The sequence below is a fragment of the Vicia villosa genome, linkage group LG6, assembly GCF_029867415.1.
Source record: "Vicia villosa cultivar HV-30 ecotype Madison, WI linkage group LG6, Vvil1.0, whole genome shotgun sequence".
NCBI classification, from domain to species: Eukaryota; Viridiplantae; Streptophyta; class Magnoliopsida; order Fabales; family Fabaceae; genus Vicia; species Vicia villosa.
Genome location: NC_081185.1, coordinates 122,210,252 through 122,230,343, shown reverse-complemented (window position 1 = coordinate 122,230,343; position 20,092 = coordinate 122,210,252). Strand labels below are relative to the sequence as shown.

At 33.0% G+C, this 20,092-nt stretch overlaps 3 protein-coding genes and 1 non-coding gene across 5 annotated transcripts; 3 read left to right on the top strand and 1 right to left on the bottom strand.

Moving 5' to 3' along the window:
• Positions 1-4,647: 4,647 nt before the first annotated feature.
• Positions 4,648-6,582, top strand: LOC131612246 (uncharacterized). The gene is made up of 2 exons (XM_058884059.1): positions 4,648-4,973; positions 6,298-6,582. Exons 1-2 carry the CDS (start codon positions 4,667-4,669, stop codon positions 6,450-6,452), a joined length of 462 nt encoding a protein of 153 aa, XP_058740042.1. The 5' UTR covers positions 4,648-4,666; the 3' UTR covers positions 6,453-6,582.
• Positions 6,583-6,819: 237 nt separating this feature from the next.
• On the top strand, positions 6,820-8,642 carry LOC131612245 (uncharacterized). Its single transcript, XM_058884058.1, has 6 exons — positions 6,820-7,513; positions 7,611-7,660; positions 7,740-7,887; positions 7,997-8,083; positions 8,181-8,258; positions 8,348-8,642. Exons 1-6 carry the CDS (start codon positions 7,325-7,327, stop codon positions 8,429-8,431), a joined length of 636 nt encoding a protein of 211 aa, XP_058740041.1. The 5' UTR covers positions 6,820-7,324; the 3' UTR covers positions 8,432-8,642.
• Positions 8,643-8,938: 296 nt separating this feature from the next.
• On the top strand, positions 8,939-9,022 carry TRNAL-CAA (transfer RNA leucine (anticodon CAA)). Its single transcript has one exon. It is a non-coding gene; the product is annotated as a tRNA-Leu (tRNA).
• A 6,131-nt stretch (positions 9,023-15,153) lies between these two features.
• On the bottom strand, positions 15,154-18,214 carry LOC131609805 (eukaryotic translation initiation factor 5-like). Of its 2 annotated transcripts, none has more exons than XM_058881601.1 (2): positions 18,062-18,214; positions 15,154-17,035 (listed from the first exon to the last, which is right to left on the bottom strand). In XM_058881601.1, the coding sequence occupies exon 2, from the start codon at positions 16,705-16,707 to the stop codon at positions 15,400-15,402; it is 1,308 nt and encodes a 435-aa protein (XP_058737584.1). In that variant the 5' UTR covers positions 16,708-17,035; positions 18,062-18,214; the 3' UTR covers positions 15,154-15,399. The 2 variants fall into 2 exon arrangements, with proteins under 2 accessions (XP_058737584.1, XP_058737585.1); XM_058881602.1 differs by having other exon boundaries at positions 15,154-17,054; positions 18,062-18,211.
• Positions 18,215-20,092: the final 1,878 nt, after the last annotated feature.

Sequence of the window (20,092 nt, the reverse complement as noted above, 5' to 3'; positions counted from 1 at the left end):
ATTTTAAGTGGTCCTCAAGCAAACCTACAAAACAAATTAAGTTTGATTTGGTACCCAAGTGGCTTTGGGTCCATCATAGTTAGTTCCTTTCTTCACCCATACATAATGTCCACTAGGGACACTAAAGTTCCTTACATAACAGGCATTGGGTGTGTGACCAATAATACCACAATAAAAACAAGTAGGTTCAAAGTTACTTCTATATCTAGGAACATATGGTTTCTTTTTAGGAAACCTTTTAGGATGATGATGAACCTTTTGTGCTTTATCCAATTTGTTGAATTGTTCACTTGCCTTTACAAAGATAGTTTTACTAGTACTTGGTTTAGACTTTGTATATCCAAGACCACTTTTATCATTAGGGAATCTTTGTTGCCTAAGGACACCTTTCAACCCAATTTGTCCTTTTTCATACCTTTCAAGGACTCTCTTTAATTGAACAATTTGAACAGAAAGTGATTCACAATTCTTGCATGCAACACTATCTTCTTGAACACTAATCATTTTTTCTTTGTCATCTTTTTCTTCTATTATATTAACCTTCTCTTCTAAAGATGATATTATTTTCTTTTGAGATGAGATAGTTTTATAGAGAATTTTGCACTCATTTAACAATTCATTTATAGCATCTTGAACATCATTATCAAAAAGAGAAAATTCATTACTAACCTCATTGTCTTCATCATCAGAATGATGTGTTGCTACCAATACAAGATTCGCATGTTCTTCATCTGAAGATGAACTTATTTCATTGTCATCCCATGCTACATATGCTTTCTTTGATTTTTTATCCTTATTTTTCTTGAGATATTTGTTCTTCTTTTCAAGTTTATGGCATTCACTTTTGACATGTCCTCTTTCTCCACATTCAAAGCATTTAATCTTCCTTGTTGGTACTTCATCTTTAATGATCTCCTTTTTCTTTTCTTTTCTTAGAAATTTTTCAAACTTTTTGATAAACTCATTATCTTCTTCACTAGTGGATTCATCCTCTTGATTGCTATCATGATGCTTGACTCTTGTCTTCAAGGCAATATCTTTTGAATCTTTCATTTGAATTTCATGCGTTTCAAGTCTTCCAAGTTCTGTTTCATATTCTTGAAGTTTACCGAACAGGGTTGCGGAAGTCATCTTTGATAGATTCTTTTTCTCGGATATCGCCGTTACTTTTGGTTGCCATTCTCTTGTTAAAGATCTGAGCACCTTTAAATTTAGTTCTTCGGTAGGGAGAGTCTTACCGAGTGCCTTCAAGTGATTTGTCAAATGAACGAATCGTTTTTGCAATTCGAGAATAGTTTCTCTGGGCTTCATTCTAAATAGTTCGTACTCTTGGCTTAAGGTATTCAATCTTGATCTTTTAACTTCAGCGGTACCTTCATGAGTTTCTACAAGAGTATCCCAAATTTCCTTTGATGTTGTACATGTTGATATTCGGAAGAATTCATCCATACTAAGAGCACCATGAAGAAGACTGATCGCCTTTTTGTCAGCAAGAACTTTCCTTCTGTCATCATCGTTCCATGAAACTTTAAGCTTTGTTGATTCAACACCATCGACGATAGTTGTAGGAACAAAGGGACCATTTTGGACTGCTTCCCATACTTCTTCTCCTTTTGCTTCTAAGTGAGCCTTCATTTGGATTTTCCAAAAGTCAAAGTATTCACCACAAAATAATGGAGGCTTGTTGTTACTACCACCATCTCTAAAAACTGGATTCTGATTTGCGGAAGCCATTCTGGATCTTTAGGAACAAGTTACCTATAACTTGCTCTGATGCCAATTGTAAGTATAAGAGTGCGCCTAAGAGGGGGGTGAATTAGGTTTTCAAAGATTTATCCGGTTTTTTAGAATACTTGTACTTATTTTTCTGGTTAAGTGTTTGAAGGCTTTTGAATGGTTCTTTTCTTTTCTTGATAATAGTGATGAAAGCGGTAAATTGCGGAAAAGTAAAGAACACAATGATGTATACTGGTTCCCCTCACAATCCGAGAGTACTCCAGTCCCCTTTCAAACACGAAAGAGATTTTACTATTGTTAGATCTTTGTACAAGCCTATACCAAGACTCCTCCTACAATCTTCTAACAAAACCACCAAGAACAATCCTCTTGGATTTTTCACTAACTTGTTTCCAACAATCCTGGACAACAAGATTTCAACCACCAAGAACAATCCTCTTGGATTTACTATCTTGATTATGAGAACAATCCTCTCACTAATCAATAACCCTTACTTCCAACAATCTTGGATAGCAAGTCAAAAATAACAAAATATATTTTGAGTAGAAAGTTGATGAACATATATCAATCTATAAGATTGATCTTCTCTTTCAAGCAAAAAAACAATTTACAATGATATAAAATAGTGCTCAAGTGTTTATGTATGAATGATAAACTTTTCTAACAATGTGTAGAAAAAGTTTCAATGAAAGTTCAAGTATAAAACACTTGTATGCAAATATATGATGAAAATATATGATCAAAAGTGTGGTAAATTGTAATGAAAGAGGTGAGATTTAAATCTGAAGTTTATGATATTTATATAGGTATTTACACCCTTTAGAAAGAGTATAAAATGATCAACCAATGCAATGTTTAAGGTTTGAGAATATATGTTCGTTTGGGTGAAAACATGCAATGGAGAAACACACTGGTTCAGTAGGAACCGGTTCCTGCCTGGGACAACCCGGTTCCTGCTGAACGTTACAGCAGAATATTTGAATTTTGAACGTGGGAACCGGTTCCTGCATAGGGACAACCCGGTTCCCCATAGTAAACCACAGAATGCTGAAAACTGAGAATGCTGGGAACCGGTTCCCCCATAGGGACAACCCGGTTCCTAAAACCTTTATTTAGGATTTTGACTTTGGAAAAGGTTTCAACAAGAGTTTACTTTGGAGTGAAACTTATGCCATGCATATATAAGTTTGAATATGTATGAATGAAAGTTTATATGATTTTTGAGCACTAAAAAATATCAAATGTAAAAGTATTTAACTTGTACCATTATGACTTGAAGATCAATCAACCAAAGCTAATCTTCATGAAAGTTGCAATCTTGATCCATAGCTTATTTGATCTTTTTGCTCATCCTTTATTGATGCATACTTATGATAGTTGTCTTCATCAAAACATAGTATTGTAGAAGCTTGCATTCACATTGTCTTCCTGGAAGAGGCAGATGTCACCTATTGATGCACGAGAAATAGAGTTGTTAAAACAAACTATCTGATCATAGACGATCCGACCTTGATGGGCCTCATACTTTTAAAGGTCGAGCCAAAATAATATGTTGTAATATGGACTCAAATATTACTACCTGAACCCGACATGTACGAGCGTTGAGTTGACATTATTATTAATTTTTAATACAAAATTAAAATAAAAACCTCATTATATTTATTATAAACACAATTAAAAATATATATTATTTTGAATATATTACATTTTTAAATTTTATATTAATTTTTATAAATACTTTAATATGTTTTTTTAATATAATACATGTCGAAATTATATATAATAATACTCAAATATTTAACATAAGAGTAAGTAATAAAATATGAGAACATTGTGAAATAAAACTCAAAATAATTAAATATTAATTTGATTATATTAATGTATAATATTTAAAAGAGATAAAATTTAGTGTGTTATTTTGGAGTGAGATAACATAAATATTAATATAATTTTTTAAAATTTATAGTTATGCAGGTCTAACGGACTACCCGCGGCTCATACAGGCTAACCATAATGGATAGCGGACCTTTTATGGTCGTGTTAAAAAAGCCCTAAAAAGATGAGCTTTAATTTTCAGGCACAAGCCTTATATTTTTTGGGCTTGGCGGGTCGGTCCATATGGGCTAACTCATTTTGACGGCTCTACCAGAAAGCCTCACTGGTACATGTTGAGGCACCCCAGACACCACAAACATCCCAGAGATTTGGAGGAGGCATGACCAACTTATCGCTGCTGCCTTTATATTTGGACTATGCTGCCAGACATGTGTGGGACGAAGAGGTAAAATTCACCAATATTTATTCTTTGAAACACATGTGATTCGATGTTTCTAACGAATTTTTTCTGCAAGATCGTGATCCTTTAAAATGCATCAATCATGGTAGAAAGATTGTGAGTCTACTACAGCCTATTGAAGAGTGGTTTCAAGAAGTGGTAGTGTAGTTATCTGTGCTACGAGACTTACACAAGATTGATTATATTACGATTAACCATGATATGTTTTCCGCATTTATTTAGACTCTCCCCATATCATTTCCTTTTCAACCAACATTATTAGCTTATTATTTATACCAACCCATTCTTTTAACTTGAAGGACAAAAAAAAAAACTTTTATTTATTTCATGACTCTCTTTCATTCTCACAACCTATAAATCATTCATAACGATATATATCAGACGCAGACGCAGACACCAAACACCAAACGCAATATTGACATCGTTAATACTATTGTGTTACGACTTGTATTAGGAAAGTCGATGTTATACATTTCGTTGGAGTGAAACAAATATACATACTTACACTTATTTTTTTAGTAGTTTATTAACAAGGTTATACAATAAAAATTCATAATCAACCAATTAATTCTTACATAATATATTTTTTTTTTGGGTACTAATTCTTACAATACATTTTAATCACATGAAATCATGTGGCATTGCAATTCTTGCTATCTCTATTCACCCACCTCCATGGCTCTTTCATTTGCTCACAAACCTCCTCTTCATCTTCACTGTAACAAAACCCCTTTTCCTTTTCAATCTCAAATCAAACCTCCATCAAAACCCAACATAAATTTCACACCATTGCTCCAATTCCCATCTACTCAGTGTTGCTCTAGCTCCAACCACAAAACCAGCAGCGTCAACCTCAGAACTTGCAAGAACTGCAAAACCCAATTTGACCCTTCCCTCAATCACCCTCTTGCTTGTCGATTTCATACTGCCCATTTTGGAGGTACCCCACCTATTTTCTTATGTGTTTATGTATTATCCCTGTTAAAGTTGCCATCTTGATCAGCAATATTTTGATACATCAGTAGTTTGATAGTTTGATACTATGAAACTAGGTTTTTTTCGTATGAATGTAGTTAGTTACAAAGGAAATGATGAAAGTCAAATATGCTTAGTATTGTGGCATACATAAGATATTGTTAAACATGCATGAGATGAGGGTGGTTTTGTTTGTTCTTATGACAAGTTTTTCTGTTTCAACGAATCGCGCATAGAGTTATTGATAGGACATATAGAGTCAATGATATTTCATAACTAATTGATTGAGTAGCAGCTCGTAGACCATCCAAAAAATATTTATGTAGCACCGACCGTTCAGATTGAAGGTATGTTTGGTGTGTGGCACATGTCGGTGTCCATTTTTTTAGTTATTACGAGAGTCGTTGTCGTTTTTAATGTCTGTGTTTGGGTTCCATAGAGGAATATTTTCTTTGAACTTGCAGCGTCTTGATGAAGCCTGGTCAAAGAATTGTCGATATAGCTGTGTTTTTCGGCTGACAAAAGGCAATTGAGTAATTGAAAAGAATTAAGGACATTCATATGACTCATTCTTGATTGAACTTATAGAGCCATAACATTGATTTCAATAAAGCTGAGGTTAACAAAGGAACTACTATGAAAGGTTAAGAACTCAAGCTTGAGTGTGGGATGATGTAATTAGAAAACACATAGGTTTAGCTTGCAGGTCTAAAGAGTAACCAGACCCTGTTTGATTCATATTGGTACAAAATGCAGACCATCATATTACAAATTTTGTAACCAAACCTTTACATATTAGGTGGGTCTGCTACATGGATCAAACGAGGTCATATTATTCTATCATGAATCATATTTCTAGCCACGCTGACCTCTAAGTTTTTATTAACAATTATGCTATATATCTATCATGAACCTTTTGTTTGTGAATTTTTACGAAGCATGTTTTCGGTTCAAAACGAAGTTTGAAACTTCCACTTTGAGTTTGGCAAAAAAACAGGATGGATAATGGTGCAAAATAACCCAGTCATGAATGAGAGTTTCTCAATCCACCCATCTATATGCTCAATTCGGTCAAAATACACTACTAGAAGGATCTTTCCACTAAAAAAACTCGCACCTTTTAGGGGATAGATTGAGAAACTCTCGTCATAAATATTGCTTGTAACCCCATATGTGATGATTATTGTGTGACATTTAGCATTTTTCCTTTTATAAATTATTTTTTGTTCATCAATACATTGTTACAAATTTGAGCATAAAATAATTGACTAGATTTTCCTCAACCGCAGGAGAAACAAAGAGAAAGTTTGAGAGTGTCTATGAAGGGGGCACCATGGACACTCCTGGCTCTGGAAAAGTTCTTCAATATTGGCATTGTTGTGGATCTGAAGATCCATTTGATCTCGGTTGCACCGCTTCTCCTCACTCCTCATACGATGACTGATTTAGATGCCATGAATCTGTGATTCATTTTCTCTGTTGAGGGTTCTTTTTGCTAAATATAGTTTCTGAACTCCTGTAAAAAAATGATTGATTCAATAGTTTATGAGAATATGGCTTCTTCATGCATACAACTGCACAAGTTTTTTATGTTCCAAATGCTCCATTGCCAGAACCATGACATTGTGAAAAAATGCTCTATAAATTTGAGAGTAAACTAATATTAATGACACTATTAAAGTGACGCGTATTGTGAGGGTATGCCCGGAAAAGAAGAAGATTAATTTTTCACGAATTGTTTATGAGAATATTTTGTGTTCCGGCTTAAAGCCGAAATTGTGTTTTTGAGGTATTGTTTGTTTTAAATATTGTGTGATACTTCAAGAACTAGTTGAATTGTTGTTTTTGAGGTTGTTGAAGATAAAGGCAAAATAAAAGCTTGAAGTTTGGTATTTGATTTGAAGGAAGGTTTCACCACAACATTTGGACCACCATTCATTTAATTGAAAGAAATAATTTTGATATTCCAATGCTAATATTCGTAGGCAACCCCAAGATTCATATATACTTTTTTTATAATTAATGTTTGTGTTTGAATTTCAAATTGATGAACAGTATACCTTTCTTGAGTATGTGGAATTAAAGTTCCTTTCTTCTGTTACCTTTTTCAAACCTACAACCTTAGGCAAACACAAAACTAAAACCAACTACAATTGGTCTATATTGTAGTTATAATTTTTCAAAGAAATTTTTTTTCTAGAGCTTAAGATTTTGATATTGGTTTAGTTTTGTTGATTGATTACCTCATCCTAAACCTAAAGGATTACAACTCTATGGTCAACCAATGTTGATGTGATTTTTTTTTTTTCATTTGAAATGGATGATCAAACTGAGTCATGTTCTTCTAATACATTGGTACAGTGTCGAATATGTCACGATGAAGATTTAGAGTTAAACATGGATACGCCTTGTTCTTGTTCTGGCACATTGCAGTATGCACATAGAATATGTGTGCAAAGATGGTGCAATGAGAAAGGCGATACTACTTGTGAGATTTGCCAACAGGTCTGCACTTTATTTGCTATTGTCTTGTTCAAATTTGTAAGAAAAAAATGGTTAGTCATCTTTCCCTTCATTTTGTTGATTGTGATGTTGAATGCAGCAATTTAAAGGCTATACTGCTCCTCCACAAGCTCCTTTATTCCGCTATAGGTATTTACTTATTTATTCTTTAGTTAATTTCTTTTTCTATCGATCAAATTATGATAGAAGATTGTTGATTATCTTTCAGGGGCAACTGGGAAATTCCTAGAATTGGTTTTAATAATCATCAGCTCATAGCATTGTTTCCTGCTAATCATGAATTTCTAGACTTTGACTTTGAATATTCAGCTTCCTCTAGAAGGAGCCGTCTGTTCATTCGCATTGTTGCCATCATTGTAATTTCCATTTGCTCCTATCATCTCTATGTTTTTACTAAATTTGAAATCTCTGTATATTCAAGTTTACTATTGAATCGATGCAATTTTCCGTATCTGTCTATTGCAGTTTATTGTTCTGCTTGTTTTACGTCATACACTTTCAATCATATTTATACTCGATGAATTTGAAGAGACTTCCTTGACAGTGATTACGGTAAAATATTAAAAATATTATGAAACAGTTTTTAGAGTCTTTTGGATAAATGCATTAGTCCAAATGAAATTTTGATTTCTTAAATGTATTGCATCAGTTGCTAATGTGGGGAGTCACTGGAATAATTGTACCAGTGTATATAATGCTAAAAGCTATTCAACAACTTCAAAACCAGGTTAACCAACTCAACATTTGTTCTTAAAAATTTGTATCAAGTTATCTGTTACAAAGTATTTGTTTTATTCGTTTTATGTTTCTGCACAGAATCAGAACCCTCTTATGCAACTGCGATCACTTGATGAAAACAACATGAGACAGTCCCAGTTGCGTGTCATCCATATTCAGTGATTTTATGGTCTACAACAGATGAAGAAATCGATACGAGGAAAATCATATATAGCAGAAGCATATATAAATTGATGTAAGAACAGATATGGCAGAAGCATACCTAAAATGATTAGGAAATTAATGCAGTTCATTGCTTGAAAAAGTGAATCAATATAACTAGATGTTATTGTACATAATAATGTAAAGTTCCTTCTTGTTGAAATATAAGCTCTATAGCAAATCATCCTTCCATGTAGTTCTGTCTAAACTTGGAATTGTTCTGTCTAAATGAAATAAAAATATCAAATACAAATGGTATGAAAGGACGTTGATTGTCCGCGCATAAAAATATCAAATACAAATGGTATGAAAGGACGTTGATTGTCCGCGCACATTTTCTTCATTCTAATTAATAAAAATCATACATATTTTCTTTTCCTAATACAAATTAGTTATGTTTTTAATTTTAATAGTAGTATAAGGTGGTATTAATATATTTCCTTTCATTTGGCAAAACTAACATTACAAGTCAGGATGGCCGAGTGGTCTAAGGCGCCAGACTCAAGTTCTGGTCTTCGAAAGAGGGCGTGGGTTCAAATCCCACTTCTGACAACTTTTTTACTATTAATATTATTTGTATGCTCTTTTTGTTAGACTTTGATTTTGTTTTAACTTGATATGTATTCGAATATAGTATTTTTGCATAACTTTAGGTAATACTATCATTCCTAGCCATACTTTCTTTGTTGCCGATCTTATGATTTTTGCAAATTTTTGCAAACCCATCAGAATGAAGGAAACAAGCATACATAATCTTCTTCAATAGTATGGACAAAACTTAGGACAACATATATCCCTCTCGAGTGTAAGATAATAAGAGGGAACTCAACAATACAAGGCTCAACAACTTAGCAACTCTATTTGGCTTTATCAATGGTTAGACCCCTTTTTGACTATTTTGGAGTAAACTATTTTAAAAGGAAAGCCCAAAGTCATATATCTTCATGTTGTCTCAAACAAGATAATAGCTAATCTATCTACCTGAAAATGGTATCTACTTTTCAAGATGGGTCGTGTTCATCTAGTTAGATATGTCATCCATGGAATATTACTTTATTGCCTCAAAATCTATAAGTGATCATTGACCCGTTTGAATATATTGGATAACTACATTTGAATCTTTATGTGGACATCCAGTATTGACAAACTTGTCATTATATTCTTTGATAAAGTTTGCACTCGTATCTCTATAGATAGACTTGGTTCGAGGAAAATCAATAATATTAGTAAAGCATGATGTCTCACTATTTGATTGAACATGATCGCAACTAACAAACAATGGGTCATTACCCTTAGATGCATGTACTTAAAAAAAACTATTAAACATTACTTATCCTCCTTAATATGGTTTGGTTTAAATCATAGTTTGAATTATATTGAACATCATAACATGTGGAAAATAGGATGAGAAAAAAATTCTTTATGGCATGACAATTGGTCCTGTTATAAAATCAACGACTACATTGTCCTTTTGGATCAACTTAAGTACCTAGAACTAATAATATTCGATATTTAATTCAAGGAAGTATTTGGAATATTTCTTATAATTTCACCACTTTTGCACCAGAGATAACAAATAATATTTTTAAAACAACTTTCCCTCTTAATGAAACTGATAAAGACACTCGAATTTGAAAAAGTAAAAGCAATGGAACACTTACATTCAAGATTCATATAAATGTCATAGTAATGATCATGCAGAAGTTAGCTGGGACAAAATCATATGGGAACCCTACATTTCGCTTGCGAAATCTCTCATATATTTGAGACTCATGCCTAATTTCATTGCTACAAATTACAACCTTGGTAGGAAAGAAATTACATTGTTTTCTAAATGCTCACTCGTCACTCAAAATATGGAAACTCCCTAGTGGCTCTTATTGAATTGCAACCATACATTATAATTATGGACATGATTGGAATCTTTGTTATACATACAACTTGATCACACTAATTTTACAAGTATATACAACATTTCTATTTGAGGTTGGAATCCACAATATAAGAATCTTATTATTGTAATCCTTTCATGAATCATCTAGAAAACATGGCACACAAGAAATCATCTTGAATTCAATGACGTTCGGATAAACTTTGGCAGAAAACTTTGAGACATAATTTTTTTTATTCATTGCAACTACCTCACTCAAATGGCATATCTACTCATTGAGGTGTTAATTCACTTTCTTGAAACAATTGAATATTAAATGTTGACCCTCTACACTCTATATTAAGAAAATCAATTGAAAATTCCACAACCTCATTGAGTAAAATATAACACTAATGGGTGTCTTGAGGAAATCATGAACTTACAATGTATGAATGAGTTTTTGTAATTCGTTGGACACCTGCTTAGGTGCATGCTTAACAAACTTGGCTTTTGCGACATACTTTTAAACCAAACTTACATGTATCATTTCGGTTATAGAGTGGGCCTTTAGGAGAGGATGAAATCAACTTCATCTAGAAAGTGATTCCTTTATTGCCATATGAGTATTCACTAATACTACCATTGTTTCTTGAAAACTTATACCCAACTGAAAATTTTGTATTTATATCATTAGGTCATTCTGTTTCAAGATATCTCACATTTACCATGAAGAAAATAATTGTGTCTATCGTAATCAAGTGCCAATTTTTATATTCAATATGAGATTTTGTTGAGCTTCATTTCAATTTTTACGCGAAGAATGGTTTTATGAAAGCCTATTCAGAAGCATGTTTCACATTAAGGCTTTCAAATAATCTATTTTATCTATGAAATCTTATAGAAAGGTCCTACATATGTATATATAGACCAACCTATTTAGTGTATTTTCTACTATATATATATATATATATATATATATATATATATATATATATATATATATATATATATATATAAAATCGACTTATAAGATTTCATAGGCTTTTTAAATTGCCTAAACCTGACCTACTTACTCCCTCCATCCCACAGTGAGCGACTCATTTGAAATAATCAAATGACCCAAAATAAATGATTCATTTTAATTTACAATGTAAATGAATCCCCTTCAATTATTACCACTTTCATCATTCCCAAAATAAATGGTACTCCCTCTATTTCAAAATAGTGTCGTTTAAGGTTTTTGCACACAGATTAAATAATGTAATAATAGTGTCATAAAATATTTCACTTTTACTAAATTAACCTTATAAATATATTGGAAGTAGTATACATGGTAATAATTAAAGGATACAATTGAAAAGATAGCAATCATTTCAACATTGAAACGTGAGAATGATATTCATTTTAAAACAATTTTTTCTTTAAAACGACACTCCTTTTGAAACAGATGGAGTAGTTTAGTAAAAACAACATTTTCTCTTTAATTATTACACTTTTCTTAATATGTGTGAAACAGTGAACTGTGTTATTATGGAACAGAAAAAGTAATTAAATAATCTTTTATATATCTTTTTTCTCCTCCTAATATTTTTAAAATCGAACCGGTCATCAAATTGATAAAAGATAAGTCACTGATTTATAAGTCAAATTATTGAATCATTAGTCTAACCGCATAATTAAACCAAATTAAATTAGATAATTCAGTTGAATAAGTTAGATAGCTCAATTGAATAAAGCGGTTTCTATAATAAAATTTTAGAGTTATTAAACTGATCGAACTAGATGACTCGATTTTTAAAAAATCACGACACTTACCATATTTAAAAAATTTAAAATATCATAATTTTACAAGTTTATCCCTAAACATAATCATCACACACAACAAAATAGTACAAAATACACATCAAAATAAATTTTGAACAAAGTCTAATTACAACATAAATTGAATAACAAATAAGTGCAGCATCTAATAAATTTAATTTAAAAGTAGTAAAGTTGTTCCAAATAAGTTTAAACAAAGTCTACTTATTTTTTAATTTATTTTTTAAAAATTATCAAAACGACATTGTTTTGTTCGTGAAAAAAATAAGTATTTAATCTGTCGATTTTCTAAAATCACTTATTCTCCGGTTTTTACTGGTATTGATTGATTTAGAATACCTCTCACTTGTTTAATCGCTTATTCAATTCATCAATCAAATCAGACCGATGACCCCTTTTATTCTCAACTTGACTTGTCAATCCAGTCTAATTTTTGACACACTGTCACCACCTCTCAAGTTTCTCTCTCACTTTTATATTTATTAATCTCTCATATTTAGTAGACAATTTTTATTATAAATTTATTTTAAACAATATTATTTTTTATTTTAAATATAATTTAATCATAGTTTCTTTCATATTTAGCCACAGCAATATATATATATATATATATATATATGAGCATATCAACTGAGAGTATTTTTAAATGAGAGGTGAGAGGAATAAATATCCATTGAATTTATCAAGAGAGAGAATATTAATACATTAACGTGGCTATTAATTTCTCTCTCTTGGTGAATCCAAAGATTGATATTTATTCCTATCATCACTCATTTAAAAATGCTCTCACTTGATATGGTCATATGATCCATCTCTGGTTAAAACTATAATTTAGCCAATTAATTAATATTTTCAATTGTTCACCAAATATATCCTCATTTTCTTTGAAAAATAATCATAGTTGAAATTAATTAATAATTCAAAAAATAATATTTTAGTTTTTATTCCAAAATAATAATTAATGTTTTTTTTAATTTTTATTCCAAAGATAAAATCTAAAAATAATAATTTAAGTTGTAGTTTAAATTAGTTTTTTCAAAATATTTAATAATTTAAAAAGTAAACTTTAAAATATTTTACAAAAAATAAGTATCAATTATAAAAAAAATTATAAAATCTAATATTTTAAAAATACTTAATTATAATTAAATCCTTCATGAAAATTAATCTCCATTATAAAACTTTTTAGTTTTGACCATCCACTCGTATTTTTGGCCTAAAAGCTAATGATGCTGTTTTGGACTGGCCCAAATATCTTAATTGGCCACATCCATCCATGAGTGTGACGAGACCTAATAAGCTTTAATTCAATCCATTAAGCGGGTAGAGGGCGAATCTCTCTGTTGATCGGGCACGACTTATCAATGGAACCCTCACAACCTAGGATTAGTCGAGCACGATGGACTTTCGTCCTTGCCAACGGCTAATTCCTCTTGCTTGACTAACCAGGACCTAATCAACTGTTTCCTGTGTTTTGGACCTTAAAATTACGCCTGAGCCCACAAATATTGGACGACATAGTCCAACACCAAAGAGAACATTATAAATAGCTCTCTACACCCAAAGGACAAGGTAATCCCTAGGGGTATGCATGTTTGCTTATTTTTAAAAACCAAACCATAATCATTTTAAAACCATAACCACATTTTAATAAAAATTGGTTATATAACCGGTTATAAATTTGGTTATGATTATATAACCGGTTTTTTTTTTTTTAAATCCAGTTTTGAAAATTATTTTTTTCGAAATTTTCTTTTTCAAAAAAAATAATTTATTTTGATAATTAAAATATTTGAATTTGGATAGTAACCGGATTATAACAGAATCCAAAATGATTTAACCGGTTAATAATCATTTAATTATATACAGATTATATGAATGGATAACCAAATCATTAATAACTAAACTGGTTAATAACCATTCAATTTATCTGAATATCCGAATATTTTGCACACCCCTAGTAATTCCAATTTTACCCAAAACTTCATACTTTCTGTTGTACCTTTGTTCTTACTTTGACATCGGAGTATCTTGCAGGTACAACCTCCATTTTTTTCTACCATCACCTTGCAGGTACAACCTCCATTTTTTTCTACCATCACCTTGCAGGTACAACCTCCATTTTTTTCAACCATCACCGAAGATCAAACCGTCGTTGCTTGCCACATGTTTCGACTCATCCCGAACAACCCCTTTTTAGAGCCTTTTGGATAAATACATTGGCGCAAATGAAATTTTGACTTCTTAAATGTATTGCATCAGTTGCTAGTGTAGGGAATCAGTGGAATATTTGTTTGTACTAGTGTATATTATGGAAAAAGATACTCAGCAACATCAAAACCAGGTTAACCAACTCAATATTGGTTCTTAAACATTTCTATCAAGTTATCTTCAAAGTCTACAGCATTGAATATTAGATTTTGCTCAATTGATACTAGGGCACATACTTAATCATATTTACACTACTCGTTATATATTTCTACACATGATCATAATCCCCTAGTGGAATTGCAATCACATAATCCCCTAGTGGAATTGCAATCACATGTTGAAAACAACGTGAGGAAGTCCCAGTTGTGTGTCGTCCGAGTAAGGATCCTCTCCATTTCTCAAAAGAAATAGAGGTGTCCATTACTATGATTTTGGTGTATAAATGTGTAATTAATATCATCACTTTTAAAAATACGTACATTTATATCTTTTATTTTCTTGAAAATTATAATAATAGACACCTCCATTTCTTTTGAGAAATGGAGAGAATCCTTACTCACATATCTAGATGTTATGTAGCAATATAAGCTCTGTAGCAAATCATTCTTCCATGTAGTTCCGTCCTTTGAAATGGAATAGATGCCGCGATAGTCCGAAATTTCTAAACAAACAAATCGATATAAGACTGGAACAGTAACAAAGACCAGCGAATGGGGTGTATCATGAACCACAGCGTTAAATAAACTCTTCGCAATGTAGTAAGAGCTAATAGAAACCATACTAAGATAAAATAACGTTATAATAACACCAGGAAGAGTTTTAATAAACACAAACACACCAGAATTCCATGTTTAAAACAAAGCTCAAATAGTCTCGGACCATAACTTTAGGAGGCATAAACAAAAGACAAACATCACAATTTAAAGTTTTAAAACAAAAGCTCAACAACATTAGGGGAAAACCTCGCCCTTTATTCAAAAACTAAAAGTAACGATCAAAGCACAGATGAAACAAACCCACCAACACGCTATTCTTCCTCAGACTCTGATTCTGCACTCTGGAGCCACTCAATGAAAGGCTTCATATTCTTCCAAATCTGAGAGTTCTTACTGTCTCCTTTCAGCCCTTCTTGATACCACTTCATTATGTGCTCTTCCTCCAACACATCAACATCGTAAAGAGCCTTCACAACCAGTGCAACTTCCTTAAGTGCAGAAGTGGACTTGCAAGAAAATTCCTCAATTGCCCGCAGCAGCAACAACGGCATACCCTCTTCCTCGGCAACAGCAGCAACAAGGTAGCTCTTCTTGTAAGGTGCTTCTTTTCCAAACCCTTTCTCAATGTCCCCAAATAGGGCTTCATACAGAGCATTCATCTTTTCTTGTGGAGAAACAGGAAGTGTTGCCCAGTGGGCCACCAAGTCTTTAGCCTTGACACCTTTCTTCAAATCAGCTTTGATTTCTGCAACAAGAGTCTTGTAGTTCATGGAGTTGCCATTATTAGGTTTGTCACTTACCTTAGAGGCTGCTTTCTCCTCTGCTTCATTGGTTGAGAGCATGACCATATCAGCTGTCACGGCACTTAGCTGTTCTTGGATTCGTTGCCGAGCAGCCTCCAGTGATGTGTCTGTTTGCCACTGCACATCATCCTCATCTTCAGCCTCGTCCTTCTCATCAGTTGGGCTTCGAGTAGGAGATGAATGATCTTCATCAGAGCCATTTCCTTTCTTTCTTGAAGAGCTAGATTTTGCGGTGCCTTCCTTAGGAGCTACTTTCTTCTTGACAATCTCTTTCTTCAGCTTTTTCAGCTCCTCATCAGCTGCTTCACCTTCCTTCAGTCTTTCCTTTTCAGCTCTCCTCATGGCCTTCTTGTCTTTAGAACCTTTCTTCGTTTCTGGTGGGTTCTTAATGATGAAAGTAGTCAGCTTGTCTCTCATATCCACGTCAGACACAAAGCCACAAGCAGCACATTTCAGCTGGATCATCTGATTTCTAGTAATTAAAATCTCAGTTTCAGGATTTCCACAACCGTAACATTGAACATATTTCTTAATGAAGTTCTCGAGCAGACCAGCAAGTTTTGGGGTATCATGTGCCCCGTTAACATGAGAAGTCCCAGTTTTCTCATCGAATTTTGATTGTGCTCCAAGTTCACAACCAAAATACTTAGTTGTGTATGCGGCTGGCCTTGCTAAAGCTTTTGCAATATCCACCATATTGACAATGTTTGTCTTGATGCCATTACCCCTGCCCTCAATTTTAGTGATCATTCTAGGCATCTTGTACCTGTAGAAGGCATCATCACTGTTGCCAGCACCAATGTTCTGTAAGGCCATGATGACTCAAATGACGGAATAGCAGAGAAACAGGTTTGAATATCACAGCCAGCAATGTAGATTTGCTGGTAATGATCAGAGAGAATCTCCTTCAGAGATTGCGGGAGGCTGCAAATAGAAACAACAGAGCTCAGTATGTTCCTGATAAGGGGCACGATGCATACAGCTGATTTTCCTCGGCAAAGGCTTGTTCTTTTTCTTAGAAGAAGTAAAACACTCTGTAAGCAACTCAATTGCTCCCAAATGGATGGTTGCCTGTTCAAACATGAAAAAAACTTCAACGTGCACCTTCACCTCAGAATCTGCTACCGCAGAACTAGCAGGAATCCTGTGCCAACAACCAAAAACTACATAATTTCGGTTACAACAGTTAACTATTCAATATTAACCAAGACATTAATTAATGCATGAATAAAACACCCAGGAAACAAAACAGTTATATAAGCATGCCACAAACAACTATTAAATACAACAAGGAAGAACATAATAATCCAAAGTCTGAAGCCAAAAATAACAATCTTCATCAAAAAGCAGCTTGCAAAATAAGCTTGATTAATCTAAGCATATCATATTAAATACCCAAATAGATCAAACAAAACAACAACCCAGCTTCATACATTTACCAACACACAATGATCTGCCACATAAATTAGAGAATTACATTCATCTCCACAAAAAAACAGCTATATAAAACCTAAAACCTAATTATTATTCTTACAAAACCAGAACACGCAATGATCTGCCACATAAATCAGTGAATTTCATTCACCTCTGCAAAATAACAGCTGTATAAAACCTAAAACCTAATTAATTTTATAAAACCAAAACATAAAAACAAATCAATCCAGATTAAAGCATATATCAAACGCCTCCAACAGATTTAAATCCAACCTATGAATTCATATATCATATACAACCAAACCCTAAAAACTCTCCACCATAAAATTCAAAATACAAAACACAAATAACATTCAAATCAATCAACAATGATAAGAAATCAACTAATGAATTCGAAAACAAAAAAAAAATCATGAAAAACCTATTTACAAATTGCTCGAGATTAACGGAAAATCGCTAAACACAAAATAAAAACCGTCAAACATTCAGATCTCAATCATATCTCATCGAAATCAATCACGATTAAATCAAAAAGCTTCAAACAATTAAACAAAATCAAATCGAAAATCGAAAACAAATATATCCAGAACATGAATCAAATTAAACGATCTAGGTTTTCATCGAGATAAACACATAAATAATCGAACAACGTAAACAGAATATGATAATAATATGATGATAATAATAACGAGAGATTTGAGAGAGAACGCAAACCCTAGCGGCGTTGATATGATACCTGCAGAAGAGATTGAGAAATAGTTGAGGCGATAGGAGGCGCAGCGAAAGTGTGTTTGCGTTTTGAGATTAGAATGTGCGGTGCGGCTCATAACAACAGACAACAGAATATATATACACACGCTCCAATCAATGCATACCCTTATGGCGTGTGAAAATTTTATTTTTATTTTATTTTTACGGTCTAGATTCTAGACTATTCTTTTCTTTCGTTCTAATCTTCACATTCAAAATTAGGTTAAAAAATATATTTTTATGTGTTTGTTATAAATATTTTGACCGAGCAATTTTTATATAATTCCGAATTTTTTTTATATAAATTGTTTTGACTAAAAGAATTATTGTTATGTATTTTTTAAGATATTTACTAATTTAAAGACTTGAAATATTGATTGGTGTAAAGATGTTTAGAGAGCAATTTAATTTTATTTAAAAAGTTGAAATCAATTTTTGTTATGGTTTCTTCAATTGGATGTTAAAGAATTTCATAGAATTGATAAAATGGGGCAAAAAGAATCTTATATCTAACAAATATATATATTATGAATCCATTATCTTATTTTGGTTACAATGAATCTATTATTTTTGTTTTAGGTTGAGATAATGACAAGTTTTATATAAGGGGATATTTGATTTGGTTGTATTATTGTTCTACTTAGACTTTTGGTGTGATATTTTGATTGAGATTTTAAGATTGTGTTTTTTACTATTATAATTGTATTGGGTTTTAAGAAGGAATAACATGTAGGGGCCAAAACACACTACCAATGGATGAGTTGTACTACAAATCATATGTCGCCCAAAATGGGCCACGAGATTTGGGGAGCCCCTGTACTAGAAAGATTCAAGCCACCATCACTTGCGAAATTCGATGGAAGAAGTGATCCCGAAGAACATGTTGCCTCCATTAACATGTGGGTGGCATTGGAGCATCAGATTCTCTTAAATGTACACTCGTCTCTAGTATATTCAAGAATGCCATGTTAAGATGGTACACGAGCAAGCCACAACTCTCACTCATCAACTACCGGGACCTAGTAAAGAAATTGTTCCACCAGTTTTCAGCAATCAGACATAGAAGAATGTTGACCGCTAGCCTATTTAATATTCGCTAAAGCCCTTTAGAATCCTTGAGAGTATATTGCCTGGTTGAATGAGGTGGGTGATCATTAAGGTCATCCACCTGAACTATGAGATGTTTGTATGAGCCTTCCAGAACAGACTAAGAGACTGGCATTTTAATGAATCCCTCGCCCAAATACTTGTTGTTTCCATGGCATAACGGGTGACGTGTGTGGAATGCTACATAAAGGCGATAAGAGCAACACAAAGAAAAAGGATAGGTTTGTTAAAGAGCGAATATTTAGTAATTATGATTCTTCACAGCAATCACGTATGAGCCATTACACTTTGCTTGTCAAGGATAAGGTGATCTTCAAGCGAAGCAGGAGGCCTAAGGATAACTTCACGCTCCTGAAAAACTCGTCATGAGTAAGAATGGTGCAAAGTCTTCCACACACGATATTACATTTACGTTAGCCCCGCGAGTGATTCATTATAGAATATGAACCCAGTAGGTGGTGTAATTTCATAAGTTTAAGTGCCACCATACAAAATATTGTTACCAGCTCAATAACTAGATTAAACACCTCATCCAAGAAGGCCACTTTAAAAAATATGTTTGAGGCAGCTCCATATAGTCATCGGGCGGCTCCAGATATCAAGGGTGAGATGCCTCTAGAAGCCCTAGATCCAAGAAAGACAAAGAACCAAGTGTGAATCTACGTGCGTTTAGGTATGAAGTTGATGATCCCACTGAGAAACTTCCTAAAGTTTAGATGATGACAACACTAGTGACTGATGAAGTCGATGGTAATAACTTTCCAACTCTCTTATGAAAGTAGTGGAGTAATTCCTAATATACTAAGGCAACTCTCCCCCCCCCCCCTCTCTCACACACATACACACACACACACTTAAAACATATTTTTTAACTATCAAAGCTCTTAAAAATGCTTTCAAGCCCGAAACA